The sequence below is a fragment of the Panthera tigris genome, chromosome E1, assembly GCF_018350195.1.
Source record: "Panthera tigris isolate Pti1 chromosome E1, P.tigris_Pti1_mat1.1, whole genome shotgun sequence".
NCBI classification, from domain to species: Eukaryota; Metazoa; Chordata; class Mammalia; order Carnivora; family Felidae; genus Panthera; species Panthera tigris.
The window spans coordinates 59,949,936-59,967,070 of NC_056673.1; the positions used below are offsets into that span (position 1 = coordinate 59,949,936).

Consider the following 17,135-nt stretch of genomic DNA (forward strand, 5'->3'; position numbering starts at 1 on the left):
GGTCAGAGACCCGGTCCATCCACAGCAGAATTCATCTCTGCATCAGAACTTGGCGATCTCCGCTCAACAAAGCGATGGCGCCGTGAGGTCGCGCACTCCAACCCTACTCCTCCCCTCGTGGGGACCTTGTGGCCACAGACCCTGGTCCTGACAGCGGATTCGAATGAAAGCCTAGCTTGGAGATTTCAGGTACCACAAAATCCTTCTTCTGAGACCGGACATTATGCTAGTATATTGTTCAGAATCTCTTCTCTTTTTGGCAATTTCTTGATTAATTGCTAAGTTTTCCTAAATAACATTGGTAGCAAATGTAATCTCTTGTAATTAAAACATTTTGGAAGGGTGCCTGGGTGGCTAAGTCGGTTGGACGTCTGACTCTGGCCGAAGTCATGATCTCACAGTTCGTGGGTTCGAGCCTTGTGTCGGGCTCCGTGCTGACAGCTCAGAGCCTGGAGCCTGGTTCAGATTCTGTGTCTCCATCTCTCTCTGCCCCTTCCCCATTCGTGCTCACTCTCTCAAAAAATAAACATTAAAAAAAAAACACCATTTGTTTAAAAAAGCTAAATGAGGGGCATCTGGGGGGCTCGGTTGGTTAAGCACCTGATTCCTGATCTCTGCTCAGGTCATGATCTCATGGTTCATGAAATCGAGCCCTGAGCCAGGCTCTGCACCGACAGCACGGAAGCTGCTTGGGATTCTCTCTCTCTCTCTCTCTCTCTCTCTCTCTCTCTCTCTCTCTCTCAATAAATAAGTAAACAAACAAACAAACAAACAAACAGCTGAATGAGTGAAGGGTCCCACCCTGACAAACATGTGATGTATAAGAGAACTACAATAAATAAACCAAAAAATAACGGATAAATGGATCACGAACCTCAATGTAAAATTAAACGATAAAAACACCAAGAGAAAACATAAGTAAGTATGTAGTTTTGGGATAAAGAATTATTTCCCAAATACAATGAAATGGGCAGAAATTAAAACGAAAAAGACTCTTTGAACAGAAACGATTGCAGCTTCTCTGTATGGCAACTATAAAGAAAACGGCACCCTGGCATGTGTGTCAGCACATGACGGGTTAATCACAAAGACCGGCCGACCGAATGCAGAAAGCACAAGGCAATTCCCCAAGGAAACAGAAGACACCTTCTCAGGATGAAGGGGTGCGGCGCGGGGTCCCGACAGCACGGCCCCGCGGGCTCAGACAGCGCCACCTTCTCGGAGATTTGGGAGAATGCATAAAACCCCCGAAACACACCTATCCTTCGACAAATGACGCCAGCGCAGAGGACGTGGCAGGAGTGAGGCAGGGCTGGCCCAGAGAGCACTCCTGGGTAAGCGCCAGGCACTGGGGCGGCCCCCGAACGATGGCGGAGACAGAAAGGGGCTCCACGGGCCGAGCCCCCAAGGCAGCTCCCTGCAGGAGAGCTGCCCCTTCTTTGCCTCCCTGTCCCCTCTCCCCCTTCCAGGGCCTCCAGAGAGGAGGACGCCAAAGATGGCTGGCTTGGTTTCCTTGCGGTCCGGCCACGCCAGACCTCGAACACACAGCCCCGGCCGTGCTCACGGTGCTACTCGCCGAAGTTCGTGACTCCAGTGCCTTCCCACCCACCCCAACCAGAGGCCTGGCTCCAGCCCGGGTCCCTTCCTGCTAGGACAGCAGAGCCCTGGGCCCTGGCACCCAGTCTCCACACCCAAAGGCCACAGCCAGTGGACGCACGGCCCCCGCGTGACAGCGCCAGCCTCATCGGGCTCCCCAGCCCTGTGCCCACAATGACCACCTACAACAGGGAGCTCCCTCCCCTCCTAGCGCGCCTCCTTGCGGATTGCGGGCCCACCTCACATCTCCCCCCCGCTGCCCTCTCCCAGCTCGGCAGCCGGCATGTGGTGCTCGTGTAGCCTGCCGCGAGATCCACCCGCCTCCACATCCCCTCCGGCGGGCAAGTCCCAGAGCCACCTGCCACCTCTGCCCGTGTCTTCCCGCCACCCGCGTCACCATCTCCAGCGCGCTCCACCTACCGCAGAGCCACGGCCCCCAGACGCATCAGGGCCTGAGGACGTGTGGCCCCTGGACGAGGCCCTCCCCACCTGGCTAACTCTCACACTCTTCAGTTCCGGAGCGCCCTGCCACGCCACACCGGGGCACCCCCACGGTCGCCCCACGGACCGCCTGGGAGGAGGGCGCCGGTGCGACTCGCCCACCGCTGTCGTCCCGGGACCCAGGTGTGACACATGGCAGGGGGTCGAGGTCTGGCCTGAGTGAAGACGCTGCAGACCCTGGCGACGCCGTCCTAGGCTCTCCTGCCCCCACGCGTGCACGGTGGGTGCTGGAAGCACAGGTGAAGGCTGGTGCCGGGCGCCTACTTCCCCGTCATCCAGAATTTCGGATTTCCCGGAAGCACACGTCCGATTTTGCATTAGTAAAGTCCCTGTACGTTAAGTGAGACACAGACCTGTGCCCTTGGAGCGCGTGCGCCTTGGAGCTGCGCGCCCGCCCGACGGCACCCCCTCGGGGCTCCCGCTGCCTGGATGCTCGCCGCGAGCTTCCAGTAGCTCCACCTACTACTGTGGCCTCGCCCTCGGCCGAAGCCTGGCTTCCCGTGTGCAAACTGGTCCCCCGAGACTCCCAGTCCCAGCCCTCCAGCAGCGGCCCGCCGTCCGGGAGCCCGGGGCCCCCGTCCACCCCCAGCCGGTACCGTCCTGTCTCCGAACACCCCGGAGCCCAGGGCCGCCACACATTCTCTACCGTGCTGCGCTGCCTCAAGGACACCGCCCGCGGTCTCCTCTGTTCCCCGCCCGTCACCTCTTCCCACAGGACACGCACGCGGGGTATTTCTTTGACGTTCACGAAACCCTGAACGAGCACGTGTCTTGGCCCCGCTTCCCACGGCAGCACCAGCCACCGCTCCGCCTGCCTTCCCAGCAGACCTGGCTCCTCCCTGGTCTCTTCTTTAAACCGCGCTGACCAGCCCCGCGTTCCCCACGCTAGCTGCGCCAGGCCCCGACGGCCACGTGGTGCCAACGGCGCCCCCATTCTGGACCCACGGGCGCCTCCGGACAAGGCAGCTCTGCCTGGCTTCCAGGTGTGCCCTTGTGCCCCGAGGGTGCACGGCAGCCCCGGCTGTCCGTGCTGGGGGCCCAGGCCTCGGCTGGCCCTGGACGCTGGTCTCCACCTCATCCAGGCAACGGCCCCGAACACCATCCGAACACCACGCCTGCAAATCCACCCCCAGGGAAACCCCAGGGAACGCGGCACTCTCCCAAGCCGCACCCTCACCTACCCGTGGCCGGGGTGACGATGGGGGCACCGGCACCGGCGTCCTGTCCAGAGCTGCACCGACGCGCACCAGCACCCCTAGCGGCATCCAGGAGCGACGGAAGCAGATGTCAGTTGTTAAATACATTGATTCAGCCACATATTCAATAACGTGCTCCCTTATCATTATGAGCCCCATTTAAAAACCTGATGGGGCGCCTGGGGGGCTCAGTGGGTTAAGCATCTGACTCTTGATTTCGGCTCAGGTCAGAATTTCAGGGTTCGTGGGATCGAGCCCTGTGTTGGGCTCTGCACTGACAGTGTGGAGCCGGCTCGGGATTCTCTCCCTCTCTCTCCGCCTCCCCTGTGTGCGCAGGTGTGCTCTCAAAATAAATAAACTTTAAAAAATCTGCTCTAGGGGCGCCTGGGTGGCTCAGTCGGTTGGACGGCCGACTTCGGCTCAGGTCACGATCTCGCGGTCCGTGAGTTCGAGCCCCACGTCGGGCTCTGTGCTGACAGCTCAGAGCCTGGAGCCTGTTTCAGATTCTGTGTCTCCCTCTCTCTCTGCCCCTCCCCTGTTCATGCTCTGTCTCTCTCTGTCTCAAAAATAACGTTAAAAAAAAAAAAAATCTGCTCTAAAATAACAGAAATGAAAAGGAAACATGCTAGACACAAACAGTGGCTACCACTGATCACGCCTTCCCTGTGTCTTTTTGTAGGAATCAAGGGTGCGACCATGAACAAGTACAACTCTTGCATTAAATTATAAAAGAAACACACACGTAGCGTCCACGCAGCACAGAAGACAGAAAAGACCAGTCCCCTCCACCGTGAACACCCCCCCCCCCCGAAGATAACCCAGGTCAAGCAGTGACTCCTTCAGGAAAAGCACAGAAAACACGACGCCTTGGCCGTCCTGCGGGTCTCTTCACCTTCCTTCCTTCTCCGGTGTCCCGGTCTCAGGGCACCGCTCCCCACCCCCCCAGCCATTCGTCGCAGGCTGCACAGTACGTGCCGGGACGTACAGATCGGAGCTGTGGACAAGCACCGCCCTCCCGAAGGACCCCCGAGCTCTCCAGCCCCGTCCTCCATATAAATGCACGCATCGATGTGTGCACAAACACCTACACGTGTATCTTTACGCTGCACGTACAGGTACGTGCTTAATTTTACATTATGAGTTTTATCCCAGATATATATATATTTTTTTAAGAGAGCGAGAACAAGTGCAAGCAAGGGAAGCAGGGGAGAGGGGAAGAGGGGGAGAGAGAACGTAAAGCAGGCTCCACACTCAGCACAGAGCCTGACGTGGGGTTCAATCCCACCACCTGAGCCAAAATCAAGAGGCAGACACTCAACTGACCGAGCCACTCAGGCGCCCCTATCCCAGATTTTTAAATAATTTTCAAGCACATGCCTTTAACGGTCACATAGTATTTTATCCCAGAGACATATTTTAATTGAAGGCCCTGTTATTGAACTTGTAGAATCACTTCCCATTTTTGTTTACCACATACAACAACACGATGAGTAGCCTCAGACAGGCATCGGTGTGTGTCCCACCTGTAAGCCTGCAGGCCACAGCCCACAGCCTACAGCCCACGGCCCACAGGAGTTATTCAATGTTTGCCTGTGGAGGTCTCTTTGCTCAAACTGGTATTTTCCTAAAACATGTGAGAAATGAGTGTCTCAAACCCCATAAGTCTGTAACAAATTGTGGGAAGCACTGCTAGCCTGCTCTCACCGACAGGCGAGTGAGCAATCCAGGGAAACCACAGCAGGATTAAAGAAACAACATAGGCTCCGTGACAAAAGGGAGCTCGCTTCTTAAGTGCAAGAAACTTACAAGACATGCAAGCAAAAAGCAAATCTCCAAATAAAGAGCATTACCAGAAAGACAGACTCACAGTTAACGATAAAATCCTGAAAGCACTTATTTCATGGTCGCAAACAAGATAATAGCACTGGTCCCTGGACACTGTTCTGGAAGCCCTACAGCACGAGGAGCCGAAATGAATGGCAAAGGGGAGACAACTGCCATTCCTGGACAATACGCTCATCTGTGCAGAAAACCCACAAGAATATGTATATAAATTAGAGGAACTTACTACCCAAAGCAATCTACATATTCAATGCAATTCCTATCAAAATAACACCAGCATTCTTCACAAAGCTAGAACAAGCAATCCTAAAATTTGTATGGAACCAGAAAAGACCCTGAATAGCTAAAACAATCTTGAAAAAGAAAACCGAAGCTGGAGGCATTACACTCCCAGACTTCAAGCTATACTACAAAGCTATAATCCTCAAGACAGCATGGTACTGGCACAAAAACAGACACTCAGATCAATGGAACAGAATAGAGACCCCAGAAATAGACCCACAAACGTATGGCCAACTAATCTTTGACAAAGCAGGAAAGAATATCCAACGGAATAAAGACAGTCTCTTCAGCAAGTGGTGCTGGGAAAACTGGACAGCGACATGCAGCAGAATGAACCTGGACGACTTTCTTACACCAGACACAAAAAGAAACTCAAAATGGATGAAAGACCTAAACATAAGACAGGAAGCATCAAAATCCTAGAGGAGAAAACAGGCAAAAACCTCTTTGACCTTGTCCATGGCAACTTCTTAACTCAACACGTCTCTGGAGGCAAGGGAAACGAGCAAATATGAACTACTGGGACCTCATCGGAATAAAAAGCTTCTGCACAGAGAAGGAAACAACCAGCAAAACTAAAAGGCAACTGATGGAATGGGAGAAGATGTTTGCAAATGACATATCAGATAAAGGGTTAGTATCCAAAATCTATAAAGAACTTATCAAACTCAACACCCAAAAACCAAATAATCCAGTGAAGAAATGGGCAAAAAACATTAACAGACATTCTCTAAAGAAGATATCCAGATGGCGAACAGACACATGAAAACTTGCTCAACGTCACTCATCATCAGGCAAATACAAATCAAAACCACAATGAGATACCACCTCGCACCTGTCAGGATAGCGAACGCTAACAACTCAGGCAACAACAGATGTTGGTGAGGATGCAGAGAGAGAGGATCTCTTTTGCGCTGCTGGTGGGATCGCAAACTGGTGCAGCCATGCTGGAAAACAGTATGGAGGTTCCTCAAAAAACTAAAAATAGAACTACCCTACGACCCAGCAATTGCACTACTAGGCATTTACCCAAGGGATACAGGTGTGCTGTTTCGAAGGGGCACACGCACCCCAATGTTTATAGCAGCGCTACTGACAACAGCCAAAGTATGGAAACAGCCCAAATGTCCATCGACGGATGAATGGATAAAGATGTGGAATATATATACAATGGAGTATTACTCAGTGATCAAAAATCTTGCCATTTGCAACTACATGGATGGAACTGGAGGCTATCATGCTAAGTAAAATTAGTCACAGAAAGACAAGTATCATATGACCTCACTCATATGAGTAATTTAAGATACAAAACAGATGAACATTAAGGGAAGGGAAGCAAAAGTAATATAAAAACAGGGAGGGGGACAAAACATAAGAGACTCCTAAGTATAGAGAACAGAGGGTTGCTGGAGGGGTTGTGGGTGGGGGGATGGGTTAAATGGGGAAGGGGCATTAAGAAACCTACTCCTGAAACCATTGTTGCACCGTATGCTAACTAACTTGGATGTAAGTTAAACAATCAATAAATAAAAAATAAAATAAATTCCAGGAATGAATAACACACAGCAAAGCTGCCAAACACACATTTACCAATTTCAAACAGTTTGAAAACCTAATTTTTTTTGGCCCAAATATAGGCTAATGTAATCCTAAAAATGTAATTTTAAAAAGACACAAGGGGCACCTTGGGCGGCTCAGTCGATTAAGCGTCCGACTTCGGCTCAGGTCATGATGTTGCGGACCGTGAGTTCAAGCCCCACATCAGGCTCTGTGCTAACAGCTCAGAGCCTGGAGCCTGCTTCTGATTCTGTGTCTCCCTGTCTCTCTGCCCCTCCCCCATTCATGCTCTGTCTCTCTCTGTCTCAAAAATAAATAAACATTAAAAAAAAAAAAGTTAAAAAAAGAAAGGTAAAAAGACACAGCGTAGGGGGAGGTGCCTGGGTGGCTCAGTAGGTTAAGCGTCCAACTTCGGCTCAGGTCATGTTCTCACGGTTCATGGGTTCAAGCCCGCATCGGGCTCTGTGCTGACAGCTCGGAGCCTGGTGCCTGCTTGGGATTCTGTGTCTCCCTCTCCCTCTGCTCCTCCCCAACTCCCACACACGTGCGCGCTCGCTCTCTCTCTCTCTCCCAAAAACAAAGTTAAAAAAAAAGTATTGGTTGGCCAACTTAGAAAGTAATAATCCTCATATCTATTCGATGTTTCATTTTAAAACCTTTGAAAAGAAAAACAGATGGCAGTTTGATTCATCTGAAGTGACGTTTTCATTCATATTATGCACGTGAGGGCTTCCTGAGCATGTGCTGGGGTGGAGCCAGGGGCCCACACTATTGCTAAAGGAGGCAGAGAGCCTGGGTGAGGGGCCTCGGATGGGAGACACTGAGCTCGTGAAAGAGGACACCGGATTCTGTCATCACCCGCAGACCCACAGCTTTCCTACAAAGGGTCAGATGAAGTCACTGTCCAGCTGTTCAGAATGGCAGCCAGCAGGACCTTAGGTCTCAAGTGCTAAAAATGAGTCAAAATACTGGTTTTGCATTACAAAACGCTGCATCACAAATGCATCTCGTAAGGTAGGAACTTTGGGGGTGGGGGGCGGGGATAACTTAACTCTCACATGGGCTCCTGGCAGGCTCTGTGCTGACAGCTGAGAGCCTGGAGCCTGCTTCGGATTCTGTGTCTTCCTCTCTCTCTGCCCCTCCCCTGCTCGTGCTCCCTCTCGCTCTCTCTCAAAAGTAAATAAATGAACACTGAAAAATTAAAACAAAATTTAGACTTGAGGGGCGCCTGGTTGGCTCAGTCGGTTGGGCGTCCGACTTTGGCTCAGGTCACGATCCGACGGTCCGTGAGCTGGAGCCTCCCACCAGGCTTGCTGCTGACAGTAGGGAGCCCGCTTCACATCCTCTGTCTCCCTCCCTCTCTGCCCCTCCCCCACTCGAGGGCACTCACCCTCTCGCTCTCTGTCTCAAAGATGAATAACCATTAAAAAAAAGAATAAATCTTTGAAAACAAAAAAACCGAAAATCTCTCTCCACGTGGACACCTGCTCATTAAGAAAAGGATGTCAAAAGCGTCACAGAGCCTACAAGCACTGGAACGAGTTCCAGTTCCGCAAGTGCTGCCTCCAGGCCTCTCCCAGCAAATCACTCCAGAACACGCACTCCGGGCAGCGAAAACCTCCGGAAAGGGAAGCCCCTCCAAAACTCTGTGCACAACGAGGACTCTGCACAGACAGCGAAGCGAGGGAAGCCCTTCCGCCAGGCTTCACGCAGGGCATCCGGCTCAGCAGGCAGCTCCCTTTATCCATTCTAGAACTCCACGTGCTAGGAGCATCACAGGTCTCGAGTGTCCCCAGGGATGACAGGCTCCCGCGCGGGCAGCGTGCTGGCGCCCAGACTCTGCGGTCCCGGCAGCCCCCGCCCGTGCCCCTCCACCTGTGGCCGCGCGAGCCTCTCTGAGCCTCCTCTCTCCAACCAGAAAGGGGAGGGTGACGACCACAATCGGAACGAAACCTAACCCAGCGGCCGAGGTGGGGAGTGGAGGAGACGCCTGCAGCTCTCAGAAAGCCACGGCCCACGGGAAGCACAGTTCTCAGGTAGGAAAGGAGAGCCCCGAATCCCGCCCCCTCTCAGATCCACGCCTTGGCACCCCGCCAGCTGCCGGGACCCAGAGACACCCACACAATGTGCCAAACGGCCCCCACGAACAGCTTGAGAACACAGACCGTTAAAGCTGCACTTGAGAAGCTGTTAGAGAGCTGTGGGCACACGGTGGCGAGGGGACAGGGGACTGAGCGGGGGGCTGTCCTCAGGGTGTCCAGCGCGTGCAGACACAGGGGCGTGCCGGGGAGGGCACGTGGCGGTGCCACAGCTACAGACTGGACACTGGAGGCCCTGGAGTGCACGCCACCCCCCCCCCCGTCCCGGTTCAGCCCTGAGACACACGGAGGCCGCGCACCTAGAGGGCAGGTCACAGCCCCTGTGCGATCTCACGGAACAGCCGCCCCACTTCGTCTTACTGTGCTTTACAAATGCCGTGAGATTTTAGAAACCGGGGTTTGTGGCCACCCTGCCGTCACACAAGTCCACCGGCGCCATGGCCCACACCCTTTGTGTACTTTGTGTCTGTGTCCTGTTTGGTGCTTCTCGTTACGACCACATTTGTCGTGGTGACCCGTGCCCAGTGATCTCTGCTGTCACGTAAACTCGTGCACGAGGGGGCGGCGGGGTCTGAGAGGACGGCCTGTGGCTCCGAAACCTCTCCTGGGGGTGCACCGCTGTCAGACAGCGTCGCCTGCTGCAGAGGAGCCATCGGCGAGGGAACGAGCCTGCAGCAAACTTCCCGGCTGTCGTCTGGCAACAATTTGCCACAGCCACCCGGGCTTTCGGCAGCCCCCACCCTAACCGGTTGGCAGCCCCCAGGTCAAGGCAAAAAGATTACGACCTGCCGAAAGCTCAGATGATGGTTAGCATTTTCGGGTAATAAAATATGGGGTTTTTATGTTTATTTATTTTTGAGAGAGAGAGAGAGAGAGCACACATGAGCAGGGGAAGTGCAGAGAGAGGGGGGACAAAGGATCCCAACGGGCTCTGCGATGACAGCAGTGAGCCCGACGTGGGGCTCGGACTCACAAACTGTGAGTTCATGACCTGAGCCAAAGTCAGATGTTCAGCCAACTGGGCCACCCAGATGCCCCAATGAAGTATTTTTCAATTAAAGTTTTAAAAGACGATAGGGGCGCCTGGGTGGCGCAGTCGGTTAAGCGTCCGACTTCAGCCAGGTCATGATCTCGCGGTCTGTGAGTTCGAGCCCCGCGTCAGGCTCTGGGCTGATGGCTCGGAGCCTGGAGCCTGTTTCCGATTCTGTGTCTCCCTCTCTCTCTGCCCCTCCCCCGTTCATGCTCTGTCTCTGTCCCAAAAATAAATAAAAAACGTTGAAAAAAAAAAATTTAAAAAAAATAAATAAATAAAAGACTCTGTTTTTTAGACACGACGGCACGGCACGCTGAACAGACTGCAGCGTACCCAGAACTTCAGCACGCGCTGGGAAACCAAAACATGCATTTGACTCGTGTTACGGCACCATCTGCTCGACTGCGGTGGCCTGGCACTGAACGTGCAAGACCTCCGAAGAGGGCTGCTCTGAGGGCAGGAGGGGCCTGGAGGCCGCACAGCAGGGCAGTGAACACGCGGACGCAGTGATGAGTGCCACAAGGCTCCCCCGCTCCCGAGAGCATGTAGGGCTGGGATTTCAGCTCACTGGCAGAGGGCCGGGGCCGCACACAGAGAACCTGGCAGACGGGCTTTGCACAGGGCCGGGGTGACCACATTGGAGACCCGGGGGTTTCAAACACACAGCCATTCTCCCAGTCGAGATAATACAAGTTTTGAAGCGTGTGGGGTGGAGTCTCCACGTGTTTACACTGCACGACGCAGCAACCAAGCTGAAACCTGTTTCAGGAGGAGACTGAACCTCCCAGTCATTCGGGGCCGAGGGGACAAACACCCGAAGCAGGCGTCATCTTACAGAGCGGGAACTCTGGACTGCACTCTATGAAAAGGCAAGAACCCGCAGCGGACAGTCTTCCATAAACGTCAATCAGACCTGACCCCTAAGTACCGCTCTGGTGCATCTGGGTGCTGCGTCGTGGCCCCGCTGGACAGAGGGGGGGCGGTCTCCAGGGAAAAACGTCCTCCGGGGTCTTTGGCTTTTTCATATGCGATGACCAGCACACGGTGGAAACTTACCAAACGTGTGAAGAGAAAAGACAGACATTACGCCAAAAAAAGACAACAGCTGCAAACCCACAGATGATACAAATGTTGGACACGAGGACCTTAAGACGCCATGATTACGACCCATAATTAGGGGAAAAAAAAAGTCAATCAAAACTGATCCAGAAGTGACAGCCAGATTTAACAGATCGGGACATCAAAATACTCATTATAACTGCATCCTACGCGTGCAGGCAGGTGGAGGCGTGGGAAACACACACACACACACCAGAGGAAACTGCAGCGATCACGCCCCGGACGGACGGTTTGCTAGATGGGAGTGGCAGCAGACCAGACGTCACACAAGCCAGGACGAACGGGCCGCAAGAAACAGCAACGCAGACTCCTCAAAATGAGGCACAGAAAGAAAACAGACTGAAATACGACAAACGGGGCATCGGTAAGCCGTGGGACTTCAGGCAGCCAAATACACGTGTGACTGGAGTCCCTGAGCGATCAAAAACAAACAACAACAACAAAATCCCAAACCAAAAAAGAAAAAGGTACTGAACGGCTGGCATGTGCAGAATTCTACAGAATTCTAGAAATGGTTCTGGGATACTTCCCAGCCTCCTCCCCAGGACCATGAATGGGAGGAGGACGCACACCCGTGGATCTGTCCCCTCACGTGGCAACGGATTTTGCAGGTGTGATGAAGGTTACTAATCAACTGACCTTAAAATCGGGAGATGACCTTAGACTAGCCGGGCAGGCCGGGAGGGCACACTCCTGCGGGCCTCCAGGGAAGAGCAGCGGATGGCCCTGCCGTGACCTGCCGCCGGGCCGGGGCCGGGACACTCGGTGCTGCCGACGCCTCACGCCACGGAGAACATCAGAGCCCCAACCGACCCTGCCGTGGCCCGGACAGACCCTAGACCCCTGAGCACCGGACTACGAGGCAACGCCTGAGCCGGGTCTCATGGCCGCCACGTCCGCAAACACCTGTTACGGCAGCAACGTAAAACAAACACGATGGCCAAAAATTGACACAACTCGCAGACCCGAGAAGCTCAACCACCGCCAAACGCAGGACACGAGGAAGACTACCCGAGCACATCAAAGTCAAGCTGCTAAAAACCAGCGATAAGACAAGAACGGAAAGGCAGTCAGCAGGAAAGTCACACTGTGAATGGAGGAGCCCACGAGGGGCACGGGGGCTTCCTGCGAGAAACACCCCGAGGCAGGGGACGGTGGAGCCGACCGGTCAACCCAGAATTCTTTCTACCGTGAAGACACCCTTCCAAGTGAAGACAGCGCCCTCAGACGCGGCAAGGCCGCCCCACGCCGAGAGACACGATTCAAGGAGCCCTCCAGGCGGCAGGATGGGGCAGACGGGACCCAAGTCCACCCGACGGGACCCGAGAACGAGTGCCGAGTAGAGAAGGAAAATGGGGTCTCCAGCTTCCCATAGGGAAGCACCTGACTCCTACATGTTCAACAGGACATTTCTCGATAAAAACAGCTTTTATAGCTTTCACAAGGAAAAGGATTTCTAAACAGACGATCCTTTGTCCGACTCGTTAACTCAAATGCCGGCGCCCCGAGGAGGGCCTAATTACTGAGCACACAGCTCCACTCTTGACTCCTGGTGATGTATCCCGTCGTCGTGTCTTGAGAAACAGAAACGGTCTCTGTGCTACAGGGCTTTGATCTGGCGTCAGAGAACCCAGCCCCGTGAATGTGACGTCTCCTTTCGGTTAGAAGCCCGAGCAGCTGAATACCAAGCCCTGAAGACGCCACGGGGCGCTGTTACCCGCAAGGTGGGTCCTAAACAAGCTCAGAGGAGAAGCGGCTGAGGGGACCGCGGAGTCCAACACGGGTCCGCGCCCACGCCACGCCGCACGATTCCTTGGGTACCGTGGCGTTTTTACCTTATAAAACACGTCAGGCACGTACTGCTCGCTGCTGGACTCCTTGGCGTAGCCGAGCTCAGGGGCGTCTTTGCACGGCAGCAGACACTCGTCACGGACCAGCGCCATGCACTGATTGGACACCTGGTACCCTTCAAAGTGGACCTGGTTGTCGGGACCACCTGCAAGAGAGAGTCCTTCGATGAGCATCCACGAGGGAGATTCGAACCCAGTCCGTATCTGTCACTCTTCACTCCGGACCAACAGAGCAAATCAACTCCGAAGAGTCTGTCTCGGGTAAGAATTCAAAAACGTGCCACCGCAACTTTACGAGTGGCCGGAGCGCACGGCGGCGGACACAGGGCACGAAGACGCCGCGCGGCCGTTCAAGCGGTTCCCACCAAGGACACACTCTCTCAGAATCAGAAAACAGGACTGGGAAACGTTCTCCGATCCTGGGGTGCCTAGGCGTCTGACCGGCTCAGGTCATGATCTCACGGCTCGTGAGTTTGAGCCCCGCATCGGACTCTGTGCTGACGGCTCAGAGCCTGGAGCCCACTTCAGATTCTGTCTCTCTCTCTTTCTCTCTCTCTCTGCCCCTCCCCCACTCACGCTCGGTCTCTCTCTCCTTCCAAAATAAACAAACATTAAAAAAAAAAAAATCCTCCAATCCCACCCCAGAATATGTGTGCTGTCACCCAGTACCGGGGCTCTGAGCTGTCAGGAACACCAGAGCCCTGCCTCCAGCACGCTTGCGTTCTTGAGTGAGCGGAGGGGGATGGAGACGGACGGGACAAGCGGTGAAGACAACACAGCGTCTGTACCGTGGTCTCTACCCTACAGACGCCCGCACGGCCACGCACTGTCCTCCAACGCCACGCTCGGGAGGCGAGGACGCTGACACAGAGCCAGGGCCAGCACGCAGGGGGCCTCAGCCCGGGCCGCTGGCTTCACTGTGCCATGTGCGGCCCTGCGTGCCTCTCCCACTCCTCTCTCCATCATTGCTTCATAAAACCTCCAGCAAGTCTTAAAATTAGGGACGAGGATAGTGCAAAAGCCACCGAGAGGGAACCATCCAGCGACGTGGAACCGAGCGGCAACCTGGCTGAGAGGAGACCCCGGAGAGAAGGACGGGCACCACGTCAAAGGCGGGCCCCGAGCCTCTGGCCGAGGGAAGACCAGGCCGTGCACTCGGCCGACTTCCACCGCCACAAATACACGCGTCTCCATAATCGGGTGACGTTCTGACAACTCTAATGTCCATTATCGTTGGCAGCTTTGGAAAATTTTTAAAAAACAAAAAATTCTCAATATCTCTACTTCAGTCTCTCTGACAAAAACAAAGTTAAGTTCCTCATCGGGGAACAGAAATGTTTTTCCATCTGGCTTTCAAACATTTATCAGAAACCAGACCTGATGACCAAACAATCAGAAAGTGTGAAGGACAGGGGCAGAACCAGCCTGGAGAGGACAAGCCAGGGCCTGCTGTGTTCCACTTTGCACACCAGAGGACGGCAGCAGCCGGCTTCCCAAGCAGAGGTGAACGGGCTCCAGGGGCCCACCGGCAAGCGAGCCTAGCATCTCTCCGGCCCTGACGCACATCCTGGGGAGAGGTGGCCACGACCGCTCCCTGAGGTCGAGGCGGCAGATGCAAAGCCCTTCACCCTCCGGTGCGCTCGGGGTCAGGCACACCACCCTCGCACCAAAGAGGAGCGCGCTGGCTTAGAAGGAGCAGAGGGGACGGTGGGGAAGGAGCGTGGAGAGGCCGCCCTCAGTGGGTGCCTCTGGCTATCATTTTACTTCGGGCGTTGTAAACCCACCCTGGCTTTTGGCTGGATCATTAAAACAGGATGGGTCGTTGGAAAAAAAACCTGGCCTTTGAGGACCGGCGGAAAACAGAAAACAGGATTTGTAAAATGGAAGGCTATTTAAAACAAAGCGGTATTCATCCACATGGACGGCCTCCAAAGGTAGATTCGATGAGAAGACCCGCACGCTCGTTTCCACGGGGAGGAGCGAGACGCCGAGCTCTGGTGGGTCTCTCTAGGCCCGCGGGAGGCCTGATCCCGGCTGAGCTGAGGGGATTGTGGGACGAGCTCTCTCACTCCCCTCCCTAGTCAACCTGCCAAGGGAACCCGCGCGCAGGAGGAAAGGGCCCGTGGCGGAAGAACTCTGCGCCTGGGCCTTGGCCTCGGGAAGGGACTCTCACGGCCCCGAGGTGTGGGCGGCCAGCCCTCCAAGACACACAGAAGCTAGCATTAGAGCAGAGAGCTTCAACTCGGGCTCAACGAAGCCTTCTCCTTCCAGCAGACCCTTCGTGTTCACAGGAGCAAACCCCACACGTGATCGTTACTCCCTTCCTCCAAACGTCTGGAGCTACAGTTGCTCTTGGCGGGGAGGGGCGAGGGGGAGCTCAGAGCTTCAGCAGCAGCTCGAGGGGCGGCTGCGGGCACGGGGCCTGCAGAGGCACCATAAAGCAGGGATGCAGCAGACAGTCTCCTGGGAGACGGCCGCAGACACACGGGCCCGCTCCTTCCCATCCCGCCGGGGCCTCGGGCGTGCGGCGTGGGGAGTGCAGCCCTAACAGCGCCACAGGGCAGCGACACGCCCCCGCTGAGGAACCACTGATGCAGGGGGACGGCGCGCTTTATTTCCACTGGGAGCGGGACGATGCGCGATGCTTCGGACGGCCCCCCTGCCCCCCGCCCTGCCCCGGCTCCCCTGCTGGGCGTCCAGTCTGAGCTGCTCTCCTCCTGCTCGGCACCCACCGTGACAGCCCGTGGCCAAGCCGCCTTCCTGGAAGGACCCTACGCCGGGGAACCGTTTACTGTAACCCCACTCGACGCTCTCATCCACTCCCTTAAGTACCTGGCCCAACAACAGGTCAGGAAAATAAATCCAACTCAACTAATTCACACTAGCATGTGAAAGCTGCCGCCATTGCCTCTCACTCGTCAAAAGGACATTCGTTTCAAAAAGGTGACTACCAATCCCAATGGACCTCAAGCTGATGCATCTTAAAAACTCAGGCAGTGTTTTTCATCACGGTTCCCGTGACAGCGTAGCAGCCTCAACTTGGATTAGCAGGGGATCTAGTTGCTTACGGGCTCGGGCTATTTGCACACTGGTGTGACCTGAGGGTGCTTCTTCCTACAAGACTAGGGGAAGGATGGCCACCGTGAACAGACCGTGAGAGCAGAAACCAGGTCTTCACGGGGTCCGGGTTAGACTGGACCAAAGTGACCCAACAGATCACGTCTGCAGGAGTTGGTTCTCCAAGTTTAAAGTTCCTACTCGTTTTAAACTGCACGGTCCTATGGCTGGCTCTTCCTACGACAGCGTCCGTCAAGGATGTTATGGGAGATGTGGTGGCACTTTTTTATGGGGCCCCGATTTTTCTGGTCACTATCTACTTGTGACACACATAGCACGGAATAGGACATATATAACATCTCACACACACACACACATGCACGGAAATGGTATCTTGAATGACTCCTATTCACGACGTCAAAAATAAATAACAAACAGTAAGTCTTCTCCTGCACGGCCAGAGTCACTCTTGGTTCCTGGAAGGGGCAAAGGCAGCCCGGAGCAGAGACCCAGAACCAAGTGAACTGACCTTGGAACAGGAGCAGATGAGGGAAGAGCCACGCGGAGGCCCCCGTTTCAGTGGCTCTGCGGGCGATGCAGGTAAGTTCTAGATTTCTACCACAAAACAAAAAGAGGAATCTGCATCTCACGGGCACAGTAGTAACTAAGCTGAGAATGAAAAGCCACCAAAAGAAGAACAAAACACACACCTGTAGCCACCGCGGTAACGAACTTGGATCCAAAATGTCCATCTGGAGAGAGTCGACATATGTTGGGATGCTTATTTTGGAAGTCTCCTGCCGTGATGCATTCTTCCGAACTCAGGAAATAGGTGTCCTAAGAAAAGAGAAACGGCACATGGAGTTGTACGGCCTCTATTTCTTCTTTAGAAAACATTAAGAACCCAACTCTGTCAACTGCTACACGACGTCAACACCTCCAGTCCCTAGCTGTCACGGGCTCCTTTCCCACCGCAAATAACTATGAAGGCCAGAAGCGTCAA

General features: G+C 54.5%; 1 protein-coding gene across 1 annotated transcript in view; it reads right to left on the reverse strand.

Moving 5' to 3' along the window:
- Positions 1–17,135, reverse strand: part of NPLOC4 (NPL4 homolog, ubiquitin recognition factor) — a 58,270-nt gene that overhangs the window by 12,062 nt on the left and 29,073 nt on the right. The window contains exons 11-12 of the mRNA XM_042965687.1: positions 16,843–16,969; positions 13,061–13,221 (exon numbers count right to left, since the gene is read on the reverse strand). Coding sequence (XP_042821621.1) covers positions 13,061–13,221; positions 16,843–16,969 — 288 coding nt within the window. The remainder of the gene's footprint in view (positions 1–13,060; positions 13,222–16,842; positions 16,970–17,135) is intronic.